Source organism: Rhinolophus sinicus, linkage group LG14 (genome assembly GCF_036562045.2).
Source record: "Rhinolophus sinicus isolate RSC01 linkage group LG14, ASM3656204v1, whole genome shotgun sequence".
Lineage (NCBI taxonomy): Eukaryota > Metazoa > Chordata > Mammalia > Chiroptera > Rhinolophidae > Rhinolophus > Rhinolophus sinicus.
Genome location: NC_133763.1, coordinates 36,202,604 through 36,222,357, shown reverse-complemented (window position 1 = coordinate 36,222,357; position 19,754 = coordinate 36,202,604). Strand labels below are relative to the sequence as shown.

The following is a 19,754-nucleotide window of genomic DNA, read 5'->3' as shown; positions in this document are numbered from 1 at the left end:
AGACTAAAAGGCACATCGTATGCGACTGCACCAGTAAAAATATTAAATCGGAAAAAGGAGAACCTTGCAAATGGATATTAGTATTCATTCACTTTATGAAATAAATCCTAGAACCAGCAGGAAATCTCTTTTAGTCACTTTGTTTCATCTTGAATTTCATCTACAGCAAATTGTTTTTAATCAGAGGTGGTATTTCATCTACTTAGAGTAAAAAAATGTCTGATGATGGTACCATGATGCTGTTAATAAAAAAGATAAATTCCAAAATAATGAGAAAATTTCTGAGAAAAGAAAAAACAGAAAAACCATATTGGAATGAGCCTTCTAAAATTTGTGTAGTGGAAATTTTCTCACTTCTTTTCCATTTATTTGCCAAGTTATATTCCAACAGATCCCTTCTTCCGCTTTATGATTTCTTAAGAATCAAATATAAACGTTTGAAATGAATTTTAATCAATATAAAGCCATTTAGAGTTTCAAGGGGAAAAATGGTGAATAAAAGAGATTAGTAATCTTCAGGAAATTTCCACGGATTTAGGCCATATATGTAATGAAAACTGCACAGACTTTGGATAGTACTGGCTTTGAATATCAGCTCCATTCTAATTCCATTCTACTGGGGAGTGATTTAATGACGCATACTTTTTGCATTAACTGTTAATCCGCATAACCAAACAGAGCAGTGGGAACGTGGCTCCTGGCCCACAGCAGCTGCTCAGTAAATGGTAGGTCTCCTCAATTTTGCAGTGGTATTTGGTGGTTATTACTAAACACCAGACTTGCTTTTTCCCATCTTCTCATCTTACTACAGAAAATGATTACTGCAACTTTGAGCTCTACTGAACCTTTATTTCTCAGGTCAGGAAAACAGTATTCAAAGCATAGGTAATGGTGTAAGCAGACCCAATCTGACTTGAGTTATAATCCTCCCAGATAACACGTGAAAACTAAATTCCCTGTGAATCTGACATTTATCATTCTGGCAAGATATTCTTCCTGTTATGCATACCCCTCACTTAAAAGTCAAAGAAAAGTACTCATTTTCTATTATATTCCTTTTTGGACTTGCCACGCCATACATTACATTACAACAAAGATTAGATGATATTTACGGATTTTTGCACCTACATTGGTCCTGAAGCCTTTTTAAACCTAATCTGAACTACTGTGTTTCCCCGAAAATAAGACCTAGCCGGACAATCAGCTCTAATGCGTCTTTTGGAGCAAAAATTAATATAAGACCCAGTCTTAATTTAACTATAATATAAGACCAGGTCTTTAATATAATATAACGTGATATGACATGACATGACATAATATAATACCAGGTCTTCTATTAATTTTTGCTCCAAAAGACGCATTAGAGTTGATTGTCCGGCTAGGTCTTATTTTCAGGGAAACACGGAATCAGCAGGTGTCCAATGTTGTGGTCAGAAGTCAAGTCCCATGAACTGATTCTGATGAGTAATTTCAGACCAAATCAAGATGGTTTATAACTTTACAGGCACAGGTAGGAATCGCTTATTCAATTCTCAAAAATAGAAGGAAAGGCTAAGGAGATAGATACAGCAAAGCTTGGCATACGGTACTTACCTGCACACTCTAGATTTAAACAATCTGCACACCTGTGACGATTTGCCACAAGACAGGAAACCCACTCACAGGAGAAGAGTGGAATTCCAAAACGAGTTTGGAACAGAATCCCAGAGACAACTAACTACTTAGCCACATAAGGTGGAATTCCCAAAATTCAGATACAGCAGTTGCATTCAATAAGCTTTTAAAGCTTAGCTACTCCTTACAATGATAAAATGATAAACACTAAATAATAATAAGTCAAAAAATGAGAGGTAAACTGGTACTTACACAATGATATTCAAAAGAGAGGATTAAATATTCTATCCATAAATGGAAGCACATAAGTTTTAAGGTTTAAAATGTATCTACCTAAATGCACAGGATGGTGAGGAGCGTGGCTGTCTCTGACTTTTTAAGGCACGTAGTTTGTCTCCCTGGGTTATGCTATTTTTCATTTCCACATCTTCATCCTCTTCTAAATTATTCTGGAAAAAGAAATGCATGTTCCATAGAAAGGTCATTATGAATAATTTGGCTTTATATAGATTTTTTAGTAGATGATAGATTATCTCTGTATATATTTTATATAGATTTTATCTTAATCACTTTAATACACTATGAATTCAGCATTGTCCACATATATACTAAAGGATGCTTGACTAACAGGGATGCAAAGGCCAGCATAGGGAATATAGGCAATAATATCGTAATAACTATGTATGTGTCAGGTGGGTACTAGACTTATCGGAGTGATCACTTAGTAAATTATATAAATGTCTAATCACTGTGCTGTACACCTGAAACTAATATAATATTGTATGTCAACTGTAATTGAAAAATAAAATAAAATAATTAAAAAGAAAGAATACTTGTCTATTCACTAATTAACTATTCTGGTCAAATTCCAAATCAAAGTAGCATGAGTATGGATGTGGTAGAATTATTGCAATGAACCACAACCAAAGAGGTTTTCATGCAGACAAAATCATGCTTCAGAATCCAGCTTAGACACAAGCGAAGGAGGCTGATTACAGGGAGGGTCCCGCTGGCAAGGAACGCCTGCTCAGCAGTCACAGGATCATGGAACATGAAAGTCAGAGTCATACGTTGCCTGTCTAGAAAGTCTCTCAGAAAGTCTGAACATCAGCACTCTTTCTTTGGGTTCCCAGCCCTACATAAAAGCAGGAAAATGAAAGCAAACTAAAACACATAAAGTGCCATTGTTAAAGACAGGCTTATTTACAGACAATGGGCTTATAAAGAACAAATAACAGCACGAAGTATGAAAATTGATTTGATTCCACCAGTTGCCCTCTACATACAGACAAGATGAAAACTAAATTAAAATAAATTTAATTTTGTCGATAGGTTTCAGTTGGATAAAGTAATTACTGACCTACACATTATTAAAATGGTGACAGAGTAAGCTATTGGGGAGGCCATGGTATATGCCATTAAGAAAAGATCTATTAGATAAAATAGAGCACACTAGGGAATATAGAGTTATAATAGAAAAAAAAAAGATATAAAAGGAGAGTTTGAAATAGAAATGAGTAAAAATAGAAGTTAAAGAACTGGAAGAAAAAAATGAAAATGGAATTTTTAGCAGATTTAAATGATTTGGCTAGGAAGGGTGGCTCATCTCTAAAATTATTTTCGGCTCTTAGATGTTGAATCTACGAGATGTAAAAGTTGGAAAAAGGCAAAGATGTCATCTTCATAATAAGTTGCTTCTGATCAATAAAAAGTTAGGATGTATCAGAACCCTCCAAATCTGCCTCTGTCCCTCCTCACTGCTACCAGTTCAGACCCTTATCACCTGGACCACTGCCCATCACCGGCTCCCTGGCCTTCTGCCCACTGTTGCTCACAGACCCAGCACACCGTCCACACCACAGCCAGAGTGATCACCCCAAATGGTGACTGTGCACTGTCACGGCCTGTCTAACAGCCTCGGGGGGATCCCGGCGGCCTTTAGATGGGAGCTGGAATGCCCTTATGGTCCTAAAGGTAGGGAAAAGGTGCTTAAAAACAGGGCCTTGGAGATTTAATTTTATCTCACAGATTTTGTTCTAAGATGCACTCTGCTCGCGAGATATAAAAGAGCAAAGGATTTTATAAATCACAGTATCTCCGTGATGTAATTAAAATACTACATCCTTATTTATGTGATGTCGATTTATGTGAGCTCGGCTGAACGTTAGCAGCATGTTTCACAGCACGTAGCCAAGCACTAAAGACCAGTCTCAGTAAAGGAAAAGCCTCTATTTTTAAAAGATTCCTCCTAACTCTAAGTGGGCAAAGAAAATTCATTAAAGCACAGCCTAGTCCATTACTATGGCCTGAATACTTTGGTTGACACTTTCGGTTATTTTCTTTCACCCACCTCCTAAGCATTAAAAAACTATATATTTAAACTCTCCAAATCAATAATCACAGAGCTTCCTAATAACCAATCACAAAAAATTCCCGTAGGCTGAGAAATCAAAAAATAATTTAGCATCTGTGCTTAGAATCTGATTTGACTTAAAAACAAAAAAAATGCAACTTCTAAAAACTACTGCCTTTTTGCATTTCTTTATATACAAACTAAATAAATCCAGAATTTCCATGGGCTTCTATTTTAAACACTGGTAAGAAACTTGAAACACATTAAAATCCTGCAGCATTCTCAACTTATTTTCCCACTTGGGAATTCACAAGAATGATCAAGATATCACTAACCCTATTACTTTCACCTTTGAGTAAACTAACTCCCCATATTCATGTAATGTTCTGGAGCCAGAACCAGATAAGCATGGCAAGAGAAGGGGTTAGAAGAGTTACTTGCACAAAGCATTACCTAATTATAAAGTGGCCCAAAAGCCATATACGTGTCATTGTCTAAAATCTTAACCACACCATCATTCTGTAGTATTTCTGAGTTCTTTCACTTCTGCTCTCTAATTTCAAAAATAATAGCACTGGGGCCGGCCCGGTGGCTCAGGCGGTTGGAGCTCTGTGCTCCTAACGCCGAAGGCTGCTGGTTTGATTCCCACATGGGCCAGTGGGCTCTCAACCACAAGGTTGCCGGTCCAACTCCCGCAAGGGACGGTGGGCTGTGCCCCCTACAACTAACAATGGCAACTGGACCTGGAGCTGAACTGTGCCCTCCACAACGAAAGGACAACAACTTGACTTGGATAAAGTCCTGGAAGTACACACTGTTCCCCAATAAAGTCCTGTCCCCCTTCCCCAATAAAATCTTTAAAAAACATAAAAATGATAGCACTTCTGAATGGCTAGAATTAAAGAAATTAATTTGGGTGGTGTGGGTAATTGGGAGGAGGTGAAAACAGCCCAACATTTGAATATATGCTCATATTTCAAACTGACTTATTTCAAATTTCAATCAAATTGGGATCTAAAAAGGTATGAGAATGAAATGTTCTAACTACCAGATGTTAATTTAATACAGATTGTGATATAGAAAGCATGTTCCTACAAGATATGTATGTTTCTCAGAGAGATGGATAAAATTTTACGTGTGTCTTTTCAGAAGTTACAACCTAAAGCCCTATTTACTTGAACTCAATCTGGGAAAGAAATGCTGACCAGGGCAGGAAAAATTTTCTTACTTAGCTCTATTAGACATTAAAATGCCAGTTCAAATCCTTTTTGTTTGTTTTGAGTAGGCCAGACTACAACACAGAGACAAGAAAAAGTCAACAAAGACCCTGAACGTCAACATGACCTTGGCTAAGGTTTACATTTTGTCAGGCCACATGACTCAAACAAGTAAACTTAGGCACTTCATCAGTGAATGTCCTGGAGAACATACCACAGGGTTGAAAAATTGGTGTTTTCAGCAGTCCCCATCCTTTGTCCTTGAAGAAAACTCATCCCTTCCTATCTTCAAGCACTCTGGTTATCTTTCTTGGTGAAAGAAACCTGGTTGAGATGCCAATTGTTGACCCAAGAGAGCTATGATTCATTCCTTCTATTTTGGGTTCCTTAAGGGCTAAGCCTGAGCCACAGGATTTTCTTCAAGGCGCTTGTCCTGGTCTAATGGGCCACTGCCTAGTAGAATATAAATCTATACTTGCTGCTTAAATATTTTTAACAGCTTTTTCCTTTTTCTTTCTTTCTTTTTTTTTTTTTTTTTGGCTCTTTTAGGGACATAAAAATATAAATATAAACCAGGTGCTTAGATTCACCTCAGGGATACTCTGGTAGAAAGAGCTAAACTAGGAGTTAGATTCCCAGTTCTCAAGGTGGTCCCACTACTAAACAACTCTGTGCTTCGGCAAGTCACAAATCTTGTGGGACCCCAGTTTCTGATTTGTACAAGTGGGCAACCAGAACAAATGATTTCAAGGTTGCTTCTATGTCTAAAATGAAGCAACTCTAATTCTCAACCCTAATTTCCTGACCCTAATTCTTAGTAAGTCACTTCAGTTTTTATCAGAAGTAGCAGGATGTAATAGAAAAAACACGGATTTGGAATCAGATACACATAGATTAAATCATGTTTCTAACCCTGAGGTTAGAACTTTGGTGCTATTCAATTTCTTTACTATAAAACAGAGATAATATTGCCTGAATCACCAGGTAGTTATAGAGATTAAATCAGACAACGTATGTCAACTGTATAAAAGTGGTTTGCTTACAATAGAGCCTCAATAACAAAAGTTGCCCCTAATTGTTTTTCAACTCCAGACTTAATTTAGAAATCACTATGAATTTGAGGCTTTCAGTGTACCACTTATTAATATGTACTATTTCTTCAATTGTCACATTAAATTTTTTCTTCTTGATATCTAGTTCCATTTTCAAATAAAAAGTTTGCTTCTTGATTTCCTTTCTGTAAATATTCTCCAAACCAGAGTAGTCTCCTTTATAACTGTGCTCCTTAAATTACAGTTTTCTTTTTTTTAAGGATAATTGCTTTCTTTGCTCTGATTCTTGCTTTATACGTGGATGAGTCCACACCTGAACTTTTGGTATTCTCAGCATCTCAGAAAAGAGATGTGGCTATGTTATATGCATTCAAGTAGGAAACAAAGAAATATAGAATATGAGTCTCAAGGAGACATGAAAATCTTCCTGGGGAAAACTTACCTCTCCAAATCTCTCCACGTTTTGTATTTTTGATAAGTTTCCACCAATAGACATATCATCCAAGCTAGAAAGAATTTTATTAATACTTCCTTCACTGGATGGTCTATTTTTCAGTTTGGATCGGAAAATATCTCCTTGGACCCATAATGAGGCTTGTTTTCTGTAAAAAGGAGAGAAAACAAAATAATCTTTAAAATAAGTTACTACCATCTCAGAAGTATGATATTTTATGGACAAAAAGATTAGTAGATAAACCTTTACAAATCAGAATAGAGAGATTATGAAGTCTTAGAATAAAAATATAGTCACTTTCTAAAGCCAAAATAAATTATGTTAAAGTTCTATATAAAACACAAATAACCATCTTCCAATATATGTCTATACAGCCATATATAGGTTGACTATTAAAGTTCTCAGATGCTTAGAATAAATTCCACAGCAATAAAGATTGTGAGCCCATTTTTCTTTTATAGATTTCATGAATTTGAAATCTGTAAGATTTTTCTCAAATAGCAATTTGATTTGTCAGTGAAAATAGTTGGAGTGAACTGGACTCAAAGATGTAGGTGAAGGAACTTGAGTTAGATGGAGATATTACCTCACAAAAATATTAATTAAACACCTAATTGTGTGTGGCTCCATGAAAGGTCCTGAACACATAACTTTAGAAACCTACTCTTACAATCTAAAAGCAAGGTTTCTAGCCTCAATTAGATTATCCTTTGGGCGGGGGGGGGGGGGGGGGGGCGGGGAGGAATGTGTTTGAAGTTCATCTATAAGTTTTATTTGATAAGGCACAGTTACAACTGTTTTCAAGGTTATTAAGAAAAGAACTTGGAATATATAAGAAAAATGACAATTTAGGGTTTCTGTTTTTATTGGAGTCACCTTCATACATTTCTTTTAAGATAAATTACCCCATAGAATAGTTTTCATTCCATTCTACACCATACTGCACAGAATAGAATTTAACTAAAAACATTACAGTTCATTATAAGGAATAGCAACATCCAATGAAATAACAGCATTATCAAAGAGATGGTGCCAATGAGAACATAGGTTTCTTTTTTAAAGCAAGAGAAAGATCGAGTAATACTTTCTCTCAAAGGTTCCAGACATCACATAAAATTCAGGCTAACACATGAAGGGAAAAAAAAGAAAAACCCTCTCTTAACTGTAATGTCTCATTGGTCCCAGGGGAAGAAATCCATCTCTCCTTTTAAATAGTTTGTTTTCAAATCATAACTTTATTGTTTATGGTTAAATATTGTTGAAAGTCTTGAAGAAAAGGTTTACCTTTATATTATAGCAAAATTTTATATGTGCGATCCTTCCCATCAAGCAAATCCACGTCGAGGTATCAACCGATAGACTATGCACTTGTGTACACAACACAAAAATATTTGTTGTGGCATTATTTGTAATAGCAAAATAATGGACAACCAGCTTATTAAATTACAGTAGATCCATTCTAGAAATATTATGTAGCCACTAAAAAGCCTGGGATGAATTTATATGTGGTGACTAGGAAGAGTACCCATGAAATTGAGCATTCGTGAATGAAAAATGTAAATGACAGTGTGGAAAGTATAATCTCATTTTTTTTAAAAAAAGGAAAAAAAAATGTTACAATGTTAACAAAATGTTCACAGTTATCCAGAAGAATGTATACCAAAATATTAACTAGTTACTTGGGAGAATGGTGACAATGGAAACATTCACTTTCTACTGCATAACGTCTACACTGTTTGACTTTTTTTTAAAATGTGCCTCGTTTGCTTTTGTAAAAGATAAATGATAAATACATACATATATACATACATACATACATAAATATCAAAGCAGAACAAAGCTAGACTAAGTATGAAAATGAAACTTTAAAGTTGCTATCATAGAAGACAGCACATCATTACATAGTTTTAACAACAGTATTTATAAAGCACCTTTAGAAGTCAGTAGAATGAGTGCTGAAATGTTAACAGATGGGGTGGAATTAGATGGTTGGGGGGCGAGGGGCTTTTTAAAAAAATATCCTACCCTACTTTTGAATAAGAGATATTTTTTTCTTTTAACTTTTCCTCATTTTTCAATAGTTTCCAAATAAAGCAAAAGGGCAAAAGAAATACCTTCGGGTTCGATTTCTGAGACAGCCAGTATAGAGGCTTTAGATATAAAACATGTTGTCCATAACTTACCATTTCTAACATTGTTCTAACATTGAAACTAGTTTAAATTATTTTAAGAAACTTCCAGCATGTTTCTAAACAGATTAAATTTAAAAACAAAAACCTGGTGGATTTTTAAATACACGAGTAAAATTAAAATTCCAGAAATTGATACACACCAATTCACTAGGGAGTGTGGCAGTATCTGCTTTCTATAGTGGCAGATTTCTTTTTTTTTCTGTTTTCTTTTTGGAAGCAAACCAATGAGAGTAGTATTTCCGAGCTTAGGATATGTAAATTGGTGAGGTTAACATAAGCAGAGTCACATTTAACTTTTCTATACCAGCTGTAAAATATATATTCAAAACAAACTCTTCTTACATTTTCTTCCTTTAAGGAAATCTTCATAAAAATCATGAAATAGCCTCCCTGATACTTTGCATCTTCAAAAATCTTGCTTTAATTTTTTTATTCCTCTGGACTTTTTCCACTTAATGTTACACCTAGCATAAGCCTTTATGTGATATTTGAATCCTATCAGGTTGGTGCAAAAGTAAATTCGGTTAAAAATAATTGCAAAACCACAAGTAGTTTTGCACCAACCTTATATATCCTTCTAATAGTAGTAAATAGCACAATCCTTGACACAGAAAAATAACTGTTAAATTCATGAACGAACGCCTTAGGCCTCCAGTAAAAACTCCCAGTAATAAAGAACTACGATTTCACGGGGCAAGAAAACTCAGCTCTGTCACAGGTGGTGAAAAACGCAGATAAGTGAAACACATGGAAAGGATAGGGATACACAGATAAGACAAAATTCCCATCCCTCAAGAAGTTCCCAGTTTAGTACGAGAAAAATAAACAACTGAAATACAATATTAAAGCTCTATGACGAAGATTTGCTTAGGACCCTAGAAAGGGACCCTGAAGGAATCAGAGAGAAATTCTCTGAGAATCCAGAAGTATCTCAAAGATGAGCAGGGCTTAGCCAGCAAAGAGTATTCCCAAAGCAAAGAAAACAATGTGGGCTTAAAGAAAAAGTGCTATCAAAGAACACAGCATGTTTGAGAAAGTAGGTTGTTTGCTTTGGCTGAAGCAGAGGGGATGTGAGAGGAGAAGAAAGCGGGAACCCGCTCATGATGGGTCCGCACCCTAAGCTGAGGAGTTTAGATTTGATCTCGAAATTGAAGGGAAGACCCTCTAAGAGTCTTTAGGAATAATTTTAAAAAAACATGAAGTGGAAACAGGCAGAGAAGCTGGAGGGTCTAAGAGGCTAAATTGAAAAAAAAAAAAAAATCCAATTCTAAAATGTTATAAAATGCAAACTCTGATGGTGCTGCCAAACTAAAAATGGAAATTGCCAAGTGACACTTCTCACTTCCTCAGTTTAAAAGGCTCAATCTGTCCCATCACTGGAAAGACTTGATTTGAACCTGAATATTAAAGATGAATAGGTGTCAAAGCTGATTTGTGTGTTGCTAAGTGATGCAGTATCCTAGTGCTTCTGAAGAAAAAGCAGCACTTCACACAAATACCTTTTTTTACTGACAATGGAAACCACGCTAGCTTTCATTGTGGTGTCTATTACTCCTTAAAAGCCTCATCTCAAACAGAAGTAAAACATGTATTTTTAAGTATTTAGCATTTAAAAATCAAATCCTGTGACGCTAACGTACCAGCTCAAAGTAAATCCTTCAGTAATGGAGTGCAGTCTTTAAGACAGTGTGACATGACTGACCCTCTGCCAACAGAATGAGTGCTTTGAAGTGACAAGGAGAGATTTGTCTTGATTTGAGCAGAGCCTTGTTGAGAAAGGTAGCCGGTGTTGGGGCCATTGTTTTTGGCCAAGTCATGGCCTTGTGTTAGTCAAGTTTGGGCTAGCGAGGCCTGGGACATAAGAAAAGAACTAATTTGGCTTCATTATGAGCCAAGTCATAGTTAATTCTGATGTTGAGCCCTCATGGGTCTTTTGAAATCTGCTTTTAGAAGTCCCCTAAAGAAAGCCAAGTCAGTTGCATTATTATAGGTGTTTTTGAATTCAGAACACATGGTAGTTACTGTGCAGCTTCCGCTGCTTGCAGCTGACCTCGTCTCCTTCACTTCCTTGAGTCCAAGCTAATGTTATCTCCACATCATCCTAACTCTCCATATTCATCACTTCTTTCATCCTAGACACATATTTTTCCACTATGACCCAACCCTGATCACAGTGTCCATCCAAAGCCACCATGTGGTCATTTCGTGTAGAAACCCAACCGATTTTCTAGCTTGGCCAAGGCCTGCTCTCCTGTGAGCTGAGGACCAGTCTGCACTGCATGCCTCCTGTCCCACACCTCAGGGCTCTTACGGAAACAGAGGTAGTTCCTGGGCTAGCTTGAGATCAAAGGAAGACAGGCCAGAAAGTAGTACCCAAGATTCAGGAGGTAGAAAGAGACAGGTATTCAAGGAGTACTACTCATACTTTATACAGATGGAAGATTTAATAGGAAGATGTTTAGAAAGAATTTATGGGAGAAGAGGGGAAGGCTCCAGATTCTGAAACATACAGGAAAATGTAGCTCGATTTAGGAAACTCCCAGAAAAGATTCAGCTAATTGTAGCATAGGTATAGAAACCCTCAATCTGAACCCCACAGATCACTGGTATCATGCCAAAATACAAGGTTTAGTGCTTACATTTTTTCACCTCTAACCCTTTTCACATGGGAAACAAAACAAAAACATTCAATCTTCTATCTTCAGTAATTGGCATGCATTTCAAGATAAATTTCTGATGCCACCATTGCAAAAAATTCTTCTGTACACCTTATTCTTAATACCTGAACTCACATTAGGATTTTATTTTTGCTTAGATGATAGATTCAATGCCAACTGACCTTCAAGTGGATCAAATGATGAAACAGTAAATACTGAAAAGCAACTCCGAAGGTTTTAATAAGTGTTACTGCAAAAATGTGACTGTCAAATAAATAGTACGTACAAACTCAGACCTATGCAACGTACTTGTTATTTTAATAAATAAACCACAATATTGTCTACTATTACTTTAAATTCTTTTGTTTATAATATTTCAAATTTTAAGTTCTGTATTGTAGGAGTAGCAAGTTCTTAAATCTTTAAAATAGATTATTTTTAAAAATCTGCGCGGGGGTATAGCTCAGTGGTAGAGCATTTGACTGCAGATTATTTTTTAAAATCTACTTTTCTTGACCTAGTGCATGTATCTGAAAAAATGTATAAAAGAAACAGTAGGCATCAATTACAATTAAAAACCCAAGCTGTTATTCTTAGACATTTTCAAGTATTTTTTTTTTTCATTTCTCGAACAGGTTTTCTTCATCTTAGTTTAGATAATTTCTTGAAATAAAAAGCACTGGTTGAACTATTAATTTCTGATGTCACTCAATTCAATGGTGAAATTTACCAAATGCTATAAGCCCCAAATTGATATCTGCAGAGTAAAAACGAGCCGAGCCGCAGACCCTTGTTTTACTATGTGGGCAGAGGCATCACATCAGGTGGGAGCTAGTTAGAAATACAGAGTCTCAGGTCCCACCCCTGACCTACTGAATCACAAACTGCATTTAACAAGATGCCCCAGAGATCCTCAACCACTTTAATATTTGAGAAGCATGGCAGACAACTGAAGACATAGCTAAATTAGAATGCTGCGAAATATCCAACTGGCCAGACATTGATGAAAATAAGCAGAATGGGGGAATTTCTGATTTATGGACTTAGAAATAAAAAACAGTTTAGCCACAATATTGTTATATCCTTAAAGATAACTTCATTCAAAATGGAAGCTCGACTTGGCAAAGACACAATTTTGTGCAGCATCCCGATTTAGGCTTGGTATGAGTTCTCTCTGTCTCAAGAGGAAATTTATTTTTTTTCCCGAAGGAAACAGGACTTTATTGGGGAACAGTGTGCACTTCCAGGACTTTTTTCCAAGTCAAGTTGTTGTCCTTTCAATCTTAGTTGTGGAGAGTGCTATTCAGCTTCAAGTTGTTGACCTTTCAGTCTTAGTTGTGGAGGGCGCAGCTCAGCTCCAGGTCCAGTTGCCGTTGCTAGTTGCTGGGGGCGCAGCCCACCATCCCTTGGGGAGTCGAACCAACAACCTTGTGGTTGAGAGCCCACTGGCCCATGTGGGAATCAAACTGGCAGCTTTTGGAGTTAGGAGCATGGAGTTCCAACCGCCTGAGCCACCGGGCCGGCCCAGGAAATTTAAAAATAAAAACAACAACATGATATTGGGCCCTATAAGTAAAATGCTTTTTATTTCAAGGACTCTCTGTGAGCTAAAAGTCCCCTTGGGAACCCACTATCAGTCCCACAAGGATCCCTTTATAATGAATGAAAGCTTTAATGAATCATGATCCACAGAGGTCAGTGTAGTGCCACACGGTGAATGTCCAATAAATAGAACCAGACAAATCACAAAAGAATCCTGATCCCATCTTTATATTTCAAAGGATGTCTCTGAGAAGGATGAGTTAAGATTTGGTTCAATAATAAAATATATGTGTTTGAACATCATTTTGAGAACTTTGAGGATGTTTGGTAGAAGACATATTTGGGGCTCAGCTTGGTATTTTTAGCTTAGAAACATCAGCTTTAACTAGAAGAAAAGCATGTAATTGTTGCTTTGCAAACAGCTTTATTTCTATCCTAGAAAAAATAATTTTAAGTATAAAATTTCATACTGTAACAAAGGAGAGGTCTTGATATGCCAATGTATCAACTTACAAAAATGTTAATAAACATCTCTTACTGCTGGTGACATAAAAGGAAGGTTTCTTCAAGACATAGAAATCAAACACCTGGGCATGTTTTGGTATTCAAGGACCAGCAGGATGTGACAAACCAGCTTTCCTAAAGTCACAAATTTAGAATTAAATTACCTAAAAAGCACTGATTGCATTGCTCATATTGAAAGAATACAATCCCCCTAAGTTGCTCATTCATTTTTGACAGATGAAAACCTATGAGAAAACTTTTTAATCCTCTGATTTCTTTTCTGATGAACGTGTTACTTATTCATGCCTTTGCGTCATCATTCACGTCACTCTCTTCAGCTCTCATATCATCAGTCCGTCTTGGAAGCCTGAAATTTATTTCAGGCAATGTCCCTGGTACCCATCTCTAACTCTTCAGTCCAACTTCTAGCCCCGTGGAAGTCCCCATTCCCTTTAGAAGACAGTCCAGTGGTCTCTGTTTTAGCTCCTGTGGCTCCAATCTCCCGCCATCCAATTCGTTTTCATATTGCCGCAGCCCAATCTTCCTTAAATAACACATGGATCACAGGGCTCTCCTACTTCAAATACTCCAAAGTAGAAACGCGATGAATAAGAGAAGTTCAGAATACCCACATCCACATTAGGATCTGTGGATCTTACCGTACATATTTATTGACTCTCTACACAAATGGGCAATATCTACACAGAGACACTAGTTTCCTATCTACACCAAGCTGCTGTAGCAAATTACCACAAAGTTAGTGGCTTAGAAGAACATGTAATTACTTTTATACAGTTCCAGAGTCAGAAGCCCAACATCAGTTTTGAAGCAAATTTCTACTACAAACAAAATATTATGGCTTGACTTTAAAAGACTGGCAATACCAGGTGTTTGTAAGTAGCTGAGGAAACTGGAACTCCCACACACTGCTGATGGCAATGTAATGAGCATACCTGCTTGGGAAAACTTTGGTAACACTTGCAACAGCCGAATATTCCAATCACAGGTATATATCCAACAGATAGCTGTGCCAAAAGACAGAAAATAGCCCAAAAGCTTATATACTCTATGACTCTATATATACTACTCTGGAAATGACAAAATACATAAAGGGAGAGCATGTTAGCAGTGGCCAGGAGTTAAGGAGGGGATAAGGGCAGGAAGGGAGTGTGACTGTTCAAAAGCAATGTGAGGGTTTCCTGTGGTGATGGAAGCATTCCCTATCTCAACTGGATCATTGTCAATATGCAGATTTGGATATTGTACCAGAGTTTCACAAGATGCTAGCTTCAGGTGAAAGTGGGGAAAGGGTACACATGACCCTTCTCTATTAGTTCTTACAATTGCATGTCAATCTACAATGATCTCAAAATGTTTAATTTTAAAAAAGTGTGTGTATGTGTGTGTATTACAGTCAGATCACATCACTCCACTGCTCAAAACCCTCTGCTGACTTTTCATCTCACCCAAAGGAAAGCCAGACTCCTACAAGGCTTGGGAGGGACCTGGTCACTTTCCCTCCTGGCTTCATCTCCCACTGTCCTCTGGTCAGCCGCAGTGGCCTCAGGCAATTCCCATTCACAGCCTTGGCCTTTGCTCCCTCAGTGTGAAACCGTCTTCTCCAAAATACCCACGAGATTTATTCTCTCATTTCCTCAAATCTTTGCTCAAAAGTCTTTTCCCTGAGTTCCACAACCACCACCGTATTTAAAACTGTTTTCTCTAGCATCCCCTATTCTTCCCTACTTTGTTTTTCTGCATAGCCCCTATTACCATCAGAGAAATGATATAATGTATACATTTCCATTCTCTATAATGTGTAATACGTATAATATGTTCTCTATAGCGCACTATTGCTAAACATAACAATAAACATAGCGTTGAGCGAAAGAAACCAGACACACATACTGTCTGGTTCCATTTATAGAAGGTTCAAAATCAGGCAAAACTTATCTATGGTGTTAGAAGTAAGAATAATGGTGACTTGGGCAGAAGAACTGGGTAGTGAATGAAAGGGGCACAGGGGGGCTTCTGGATGCTGATAAAGGTTCTATTTCCTGATCTGGAGGGTGGTTACATGGGTATGTTCACTTTTTGAACATTTACTGAGCGTACCTCTCAAATCACCCAGCTGATTATACGAGGTCTGACAATTAAGTTCGCCAACTTGCTGCAACAATGTTGCTAACATTTTCTTGATATCAGAGGGATTATTCGTTATGAATTTGTACCAACTGGACAAACAGCTAACCAAGTTTACTATTTAAAAGTGCTGAAAAGGCTGCATGAAAAAGTTAGATGACCTGAACTTTTCACCAACAATTCATGGCTCTTGCATCATTACAATGCACCAGCTCACACAGCACTGTCTGTGAGGGAGTTTTTAGCCAGTAAACAAATAACTGTATTGGAACACCCTCCCTACTCACCTGATCTGGCCCCCAATGACTTCTTTCTTTACCCAAAGATAAAGGAAATATTGAAAGGAAGACATTTTGATGACATTCAGGACATCAAGGGTAATACGATGACAGCTCTCTGATGGCCATTCCAGACAGAGTTCCAAAATTGCTTTGAAGGATGGACTAGGCGCTGGCATCAGTGCATAGCTTGCCAAGGGGAGGTACTTCAAAAGTGACTGTAGTGATATTCAACAATGAAGTACCGTGTTTCCCTGAAAATAATATCTAACTGGAAAATAAGCCCTAGCATGATTTTTCAGGAGGACATCCCCTGAACATAAGCTCTAATGCATCTTTTGGAGCAAAACTTTATGTAAGACCCAGTCTTATTTTGGGGGAAACACAGCATGTAGCACTTTTTCTAGGATGAGTTCGTGAACTTAATTGTCCGACCTCGTATTTCACCTACAAAAGCCTTCTGCCTGGGCTTCCAAAATGGTATGCTTTCCCCCATCTCAGGACCTTTGTGTGCCCCTCCAGCTGGGACACAACTCACACTAACAGCACTGGCTCCTTTTCACCTGCAAGGTCCCGGCGGCTTAAAGAAGTCTTCCTTGACTACTCAATGTAAAGGGCTCTCCCCACCCCCAGGAGTCACCTCTCTCCCCTGCTGCTAGTCTCTATGGTCGTATCACCCTCAAAATCATTGCATATGCAAGCTTACACACTTGTTTATGGTGTGCTCCTTCCATAAACACCCTGGGAGTAAAGGGCTTTGCCCGTCATGCTCACTGCTGCAAGCCCAGGACCAAAAGCATTGCCTGACAGTGCACACCTAATAGACAGTTACTGGATGAAGGAACAGCACCAATGTCTTCTGCCACGCAGTATGTCAAGACGCAGGCTTGGAAAGGAAAAATAATAGGAGTTGGAGAGAACAAAAGAAACGTACAGTCAAGTAAAATGATACTCTGGTGTCACTCAGAGGCACAAAGCAGATTGGGCCACAGAACGCCACCTGGAAGGAGGCAATCAAAAAATCTGGGAGAGCCCGTGAGTAATGCAGACATTTTCCATGCTAGCTCTATGAGAAATATTGCAAAATATAGAAGGTACAGTGCCTTCAGGAAGGATCTGACCAAGGAAATAGCAATGACTAATTTTAATACTTATACTTAATACATTACCTTCCTCAGTTATACAAGGAAGTCTTTCCAGCACCTCAGTGCTCACACACATACTTGGAACTATAGTATTGATTCACACCTAAGGAAAGATTCTAAATGTTATAGCTTAAGTGTCTATAAATGAAAAACACCTTTCTTTATAACTAGAATGCCTCTGCCTCATCACCCTAACTTCTTCTGCTATTATTTTGAGATGTGGTTGAGAGAGGAAGCCTCTCAGGGAGGTAGGAAGGAGGAGTGTGCAGGCACGAAGTGGGAGAGCTGTGGTATCTGAGGCCCTAAGGAAAATCAGGTGAACTCGCCCAGTGGTAGTATCAGCTCCGTCTCCTTCCCTGTGAGCCGTGCACCTAGCAGGTGCCAGGTGCCAGGTGAGCGTTCAGTAGGTAGCCAATTAATGAACATTCTCCAAACAATGATTTTAAGAGATCACCTAAAGAATCAGGCTTTGGAATAATTTTTGTTTTCTAATCCTAAGGCCATTTATTTAACGTTAGTAGGTAATTTGTACAAGCACGAGGCAGACACGTAGCACAGAGCTCCATGCTATAGGCACACATCATGCAAAATAGTGGAAACCACTGGTGGAGAATCTGATAAAGAATAAAGCTTTAAAATAATGCAGTTATTTAATTTATATCTCATAGGCCAAAAACCTAGGAACTTCTGTCTTTTTAATGATTCTTGGGTATTTTTTCCTTGTGTATTTATTATACTTCTGCCTCATTCTTTTAAGCTAAGGAATAACTGCACATTTTTCAGCACTTGTGTTCTTATTAGCTATTCCCTCCGGGACTGGCCACTAGAGTAACTCCTCAGCAGGCTCAGCTCCTTAGCATCCTTTCAGATGCTGATCGCTTACTTATAGCATCTTTCTGTAAAATTCATGATCATTTGTTCTCACCAATATTAAAATTATTTAAATGGGAAAGGAAATAATTATATGGAAAAGAATGCTATTCAAAATAGAGCCATCCCAGTATAAAAAGAAAAAAGGGAAACTTCAGTATAAGGTGTCACTAATCGATACCGCTTTGGAGCTGGACCTAAATCTGTTAGGGCTAATTTCATCTCATTTTATTAACAGGTAAACAAACTGGTGGTAATTTCTACAATTTTAAGGGGAAGCCAGAAAGGGCTGTGCCTTACAGGTTAAATCTCTCCCCCTTGAGGTCTGGGGTTTGACAAATAGTTCATGAATGAGTGCGTGAAGGAATGAAGGAATGAATTTATAAGTATTCTTTTAAATAACGGGCATAAAGCTAATTAGTGGCAGGGCCAGAACTAACACCCAGTTTTCGCTTTTCTTCCTCGGTAACTCCTAAGTTGCAGCTACACTAGCAGGGGAATTAGTTGTCAGAGAGCAGCAACCTCACTGAAGTTAGTGACGGACCTGAGTTGTGTGGTATGTTGTTTTTTTTCCATTCTGCTTTTAGACATGCAAACAAAAGAAAAGAATGAAAAGTGCCAAGTGGGATGACATAAGAAAATTGCACTGTAGCCAGATCACACATAGAAAATGACAGAAAAAAGGTAGGCAGAGATCGCTGTATGATTTTCTTCTCACTCTCCCCTGATCTAAGAGATATAAAAGGCATGAAGTTAGAATGCATGAGCTGTCAAATCGACAATATTCCATCAGAAGCACTGACTTCCCTAACAATGCAGCCATTTTATAACCACAGGTCTGACACACTCCACAACCAGGGGAACAAGAGGCAGAAAAGACCAGGATGTAACTCGATCATAATGAAGACAAGAGACTTACTCTTCCAGGAAGTGCTGCTGGGGTCCTATAATGGAGCCCGGCCGACATATTCTGATCCAAGCAATTATTTCAGCGTGTGTAAACCTGTAGTGTTTCATGACATAACAGGCTATCAACGTCCCTGTTCTTCCAAGACCAGCTGTAAGAGAGGGAAACAGAACAAGAAAAACAAAATATAGCAAATGCACCTACAACTGAAATCCCACCCTGCCCAGAAATTACAATCGTGTGAAGTATAATGCAAGATTTTTAAACCCAGACAATAATGTGATGCTTTTTACATGATGTGGGGTTAAAAAATAATTCTAAATCCAGAAATCTTTTAAAATAGATCATATGGTTAAAATAAACATGTATTGAAGTATAAAAATCAGCCCAAAGGTCTTGAAAAACTACCACCTTCAACCTGAGGGCCTTTGAGAATGACTGTCGTTGTGGATATTGTTAAGGCAATGCTGGACCCATGACAGGTACCTGCAAAGTAGCACCTGTCAGTTATCTCCTGCTCCCTGACCTTGGTTCCAGCCCAGGCTGAGATGAATCTGCAGTTACCTATTTCTGTGTGTGACTCCTGAGTCAGTAGATAACTGATTATATTATTACAGTCATTTTTTAATCTGTTTAATTGTCTTTTAACTTTTCTTAGAATAAGGAGTCATAGAATCCAAGTTAGAAGACACCAAGACGTCATCAAGCCTCATTAATAGGTATTGATGGAACTCCTACTGCCTGCCAGGTACTATGCTGGGAGCTGGAGATACAGTGACAAATAAAACAGACACGGAGCCTGCCCTTGTGAGAGCACACAGCCCACT

General features: G+C 37.8%; 1 protein-coding gene across 2 annotated transcripts in view; it reads right to left on the bottom strand.

The window, feature by feature from the left end:
• Positions 1-19,754, bottom strand: part of CDC14A (cell division cycle 14A) — a 135,026-nt gene that overhangs the window by 17,076 nt on the left and 98,196 nt on the right. For both annotated transcript variants that reach the window (XM_019747037.2, XM_074318476.1), the window contains exons 10-12: positions 18,940-19,078; positions 6,679-6,838; positions 1,948-2,063 (exon numbers count right to left, since the gene is read on the bottom strand). In XM_019747037.2, coding sequence (XP_019602596.2) covers positions 1,948-2,063; positions 6,679-6,838; positions 18,940-19,078 — 415 coding nt within the window. The remainder of the gene's footprint in view (positions 1-1,947; positions 2,064-6,678; positions 6,839-18,939; positions 19,079-19,754) is intronic.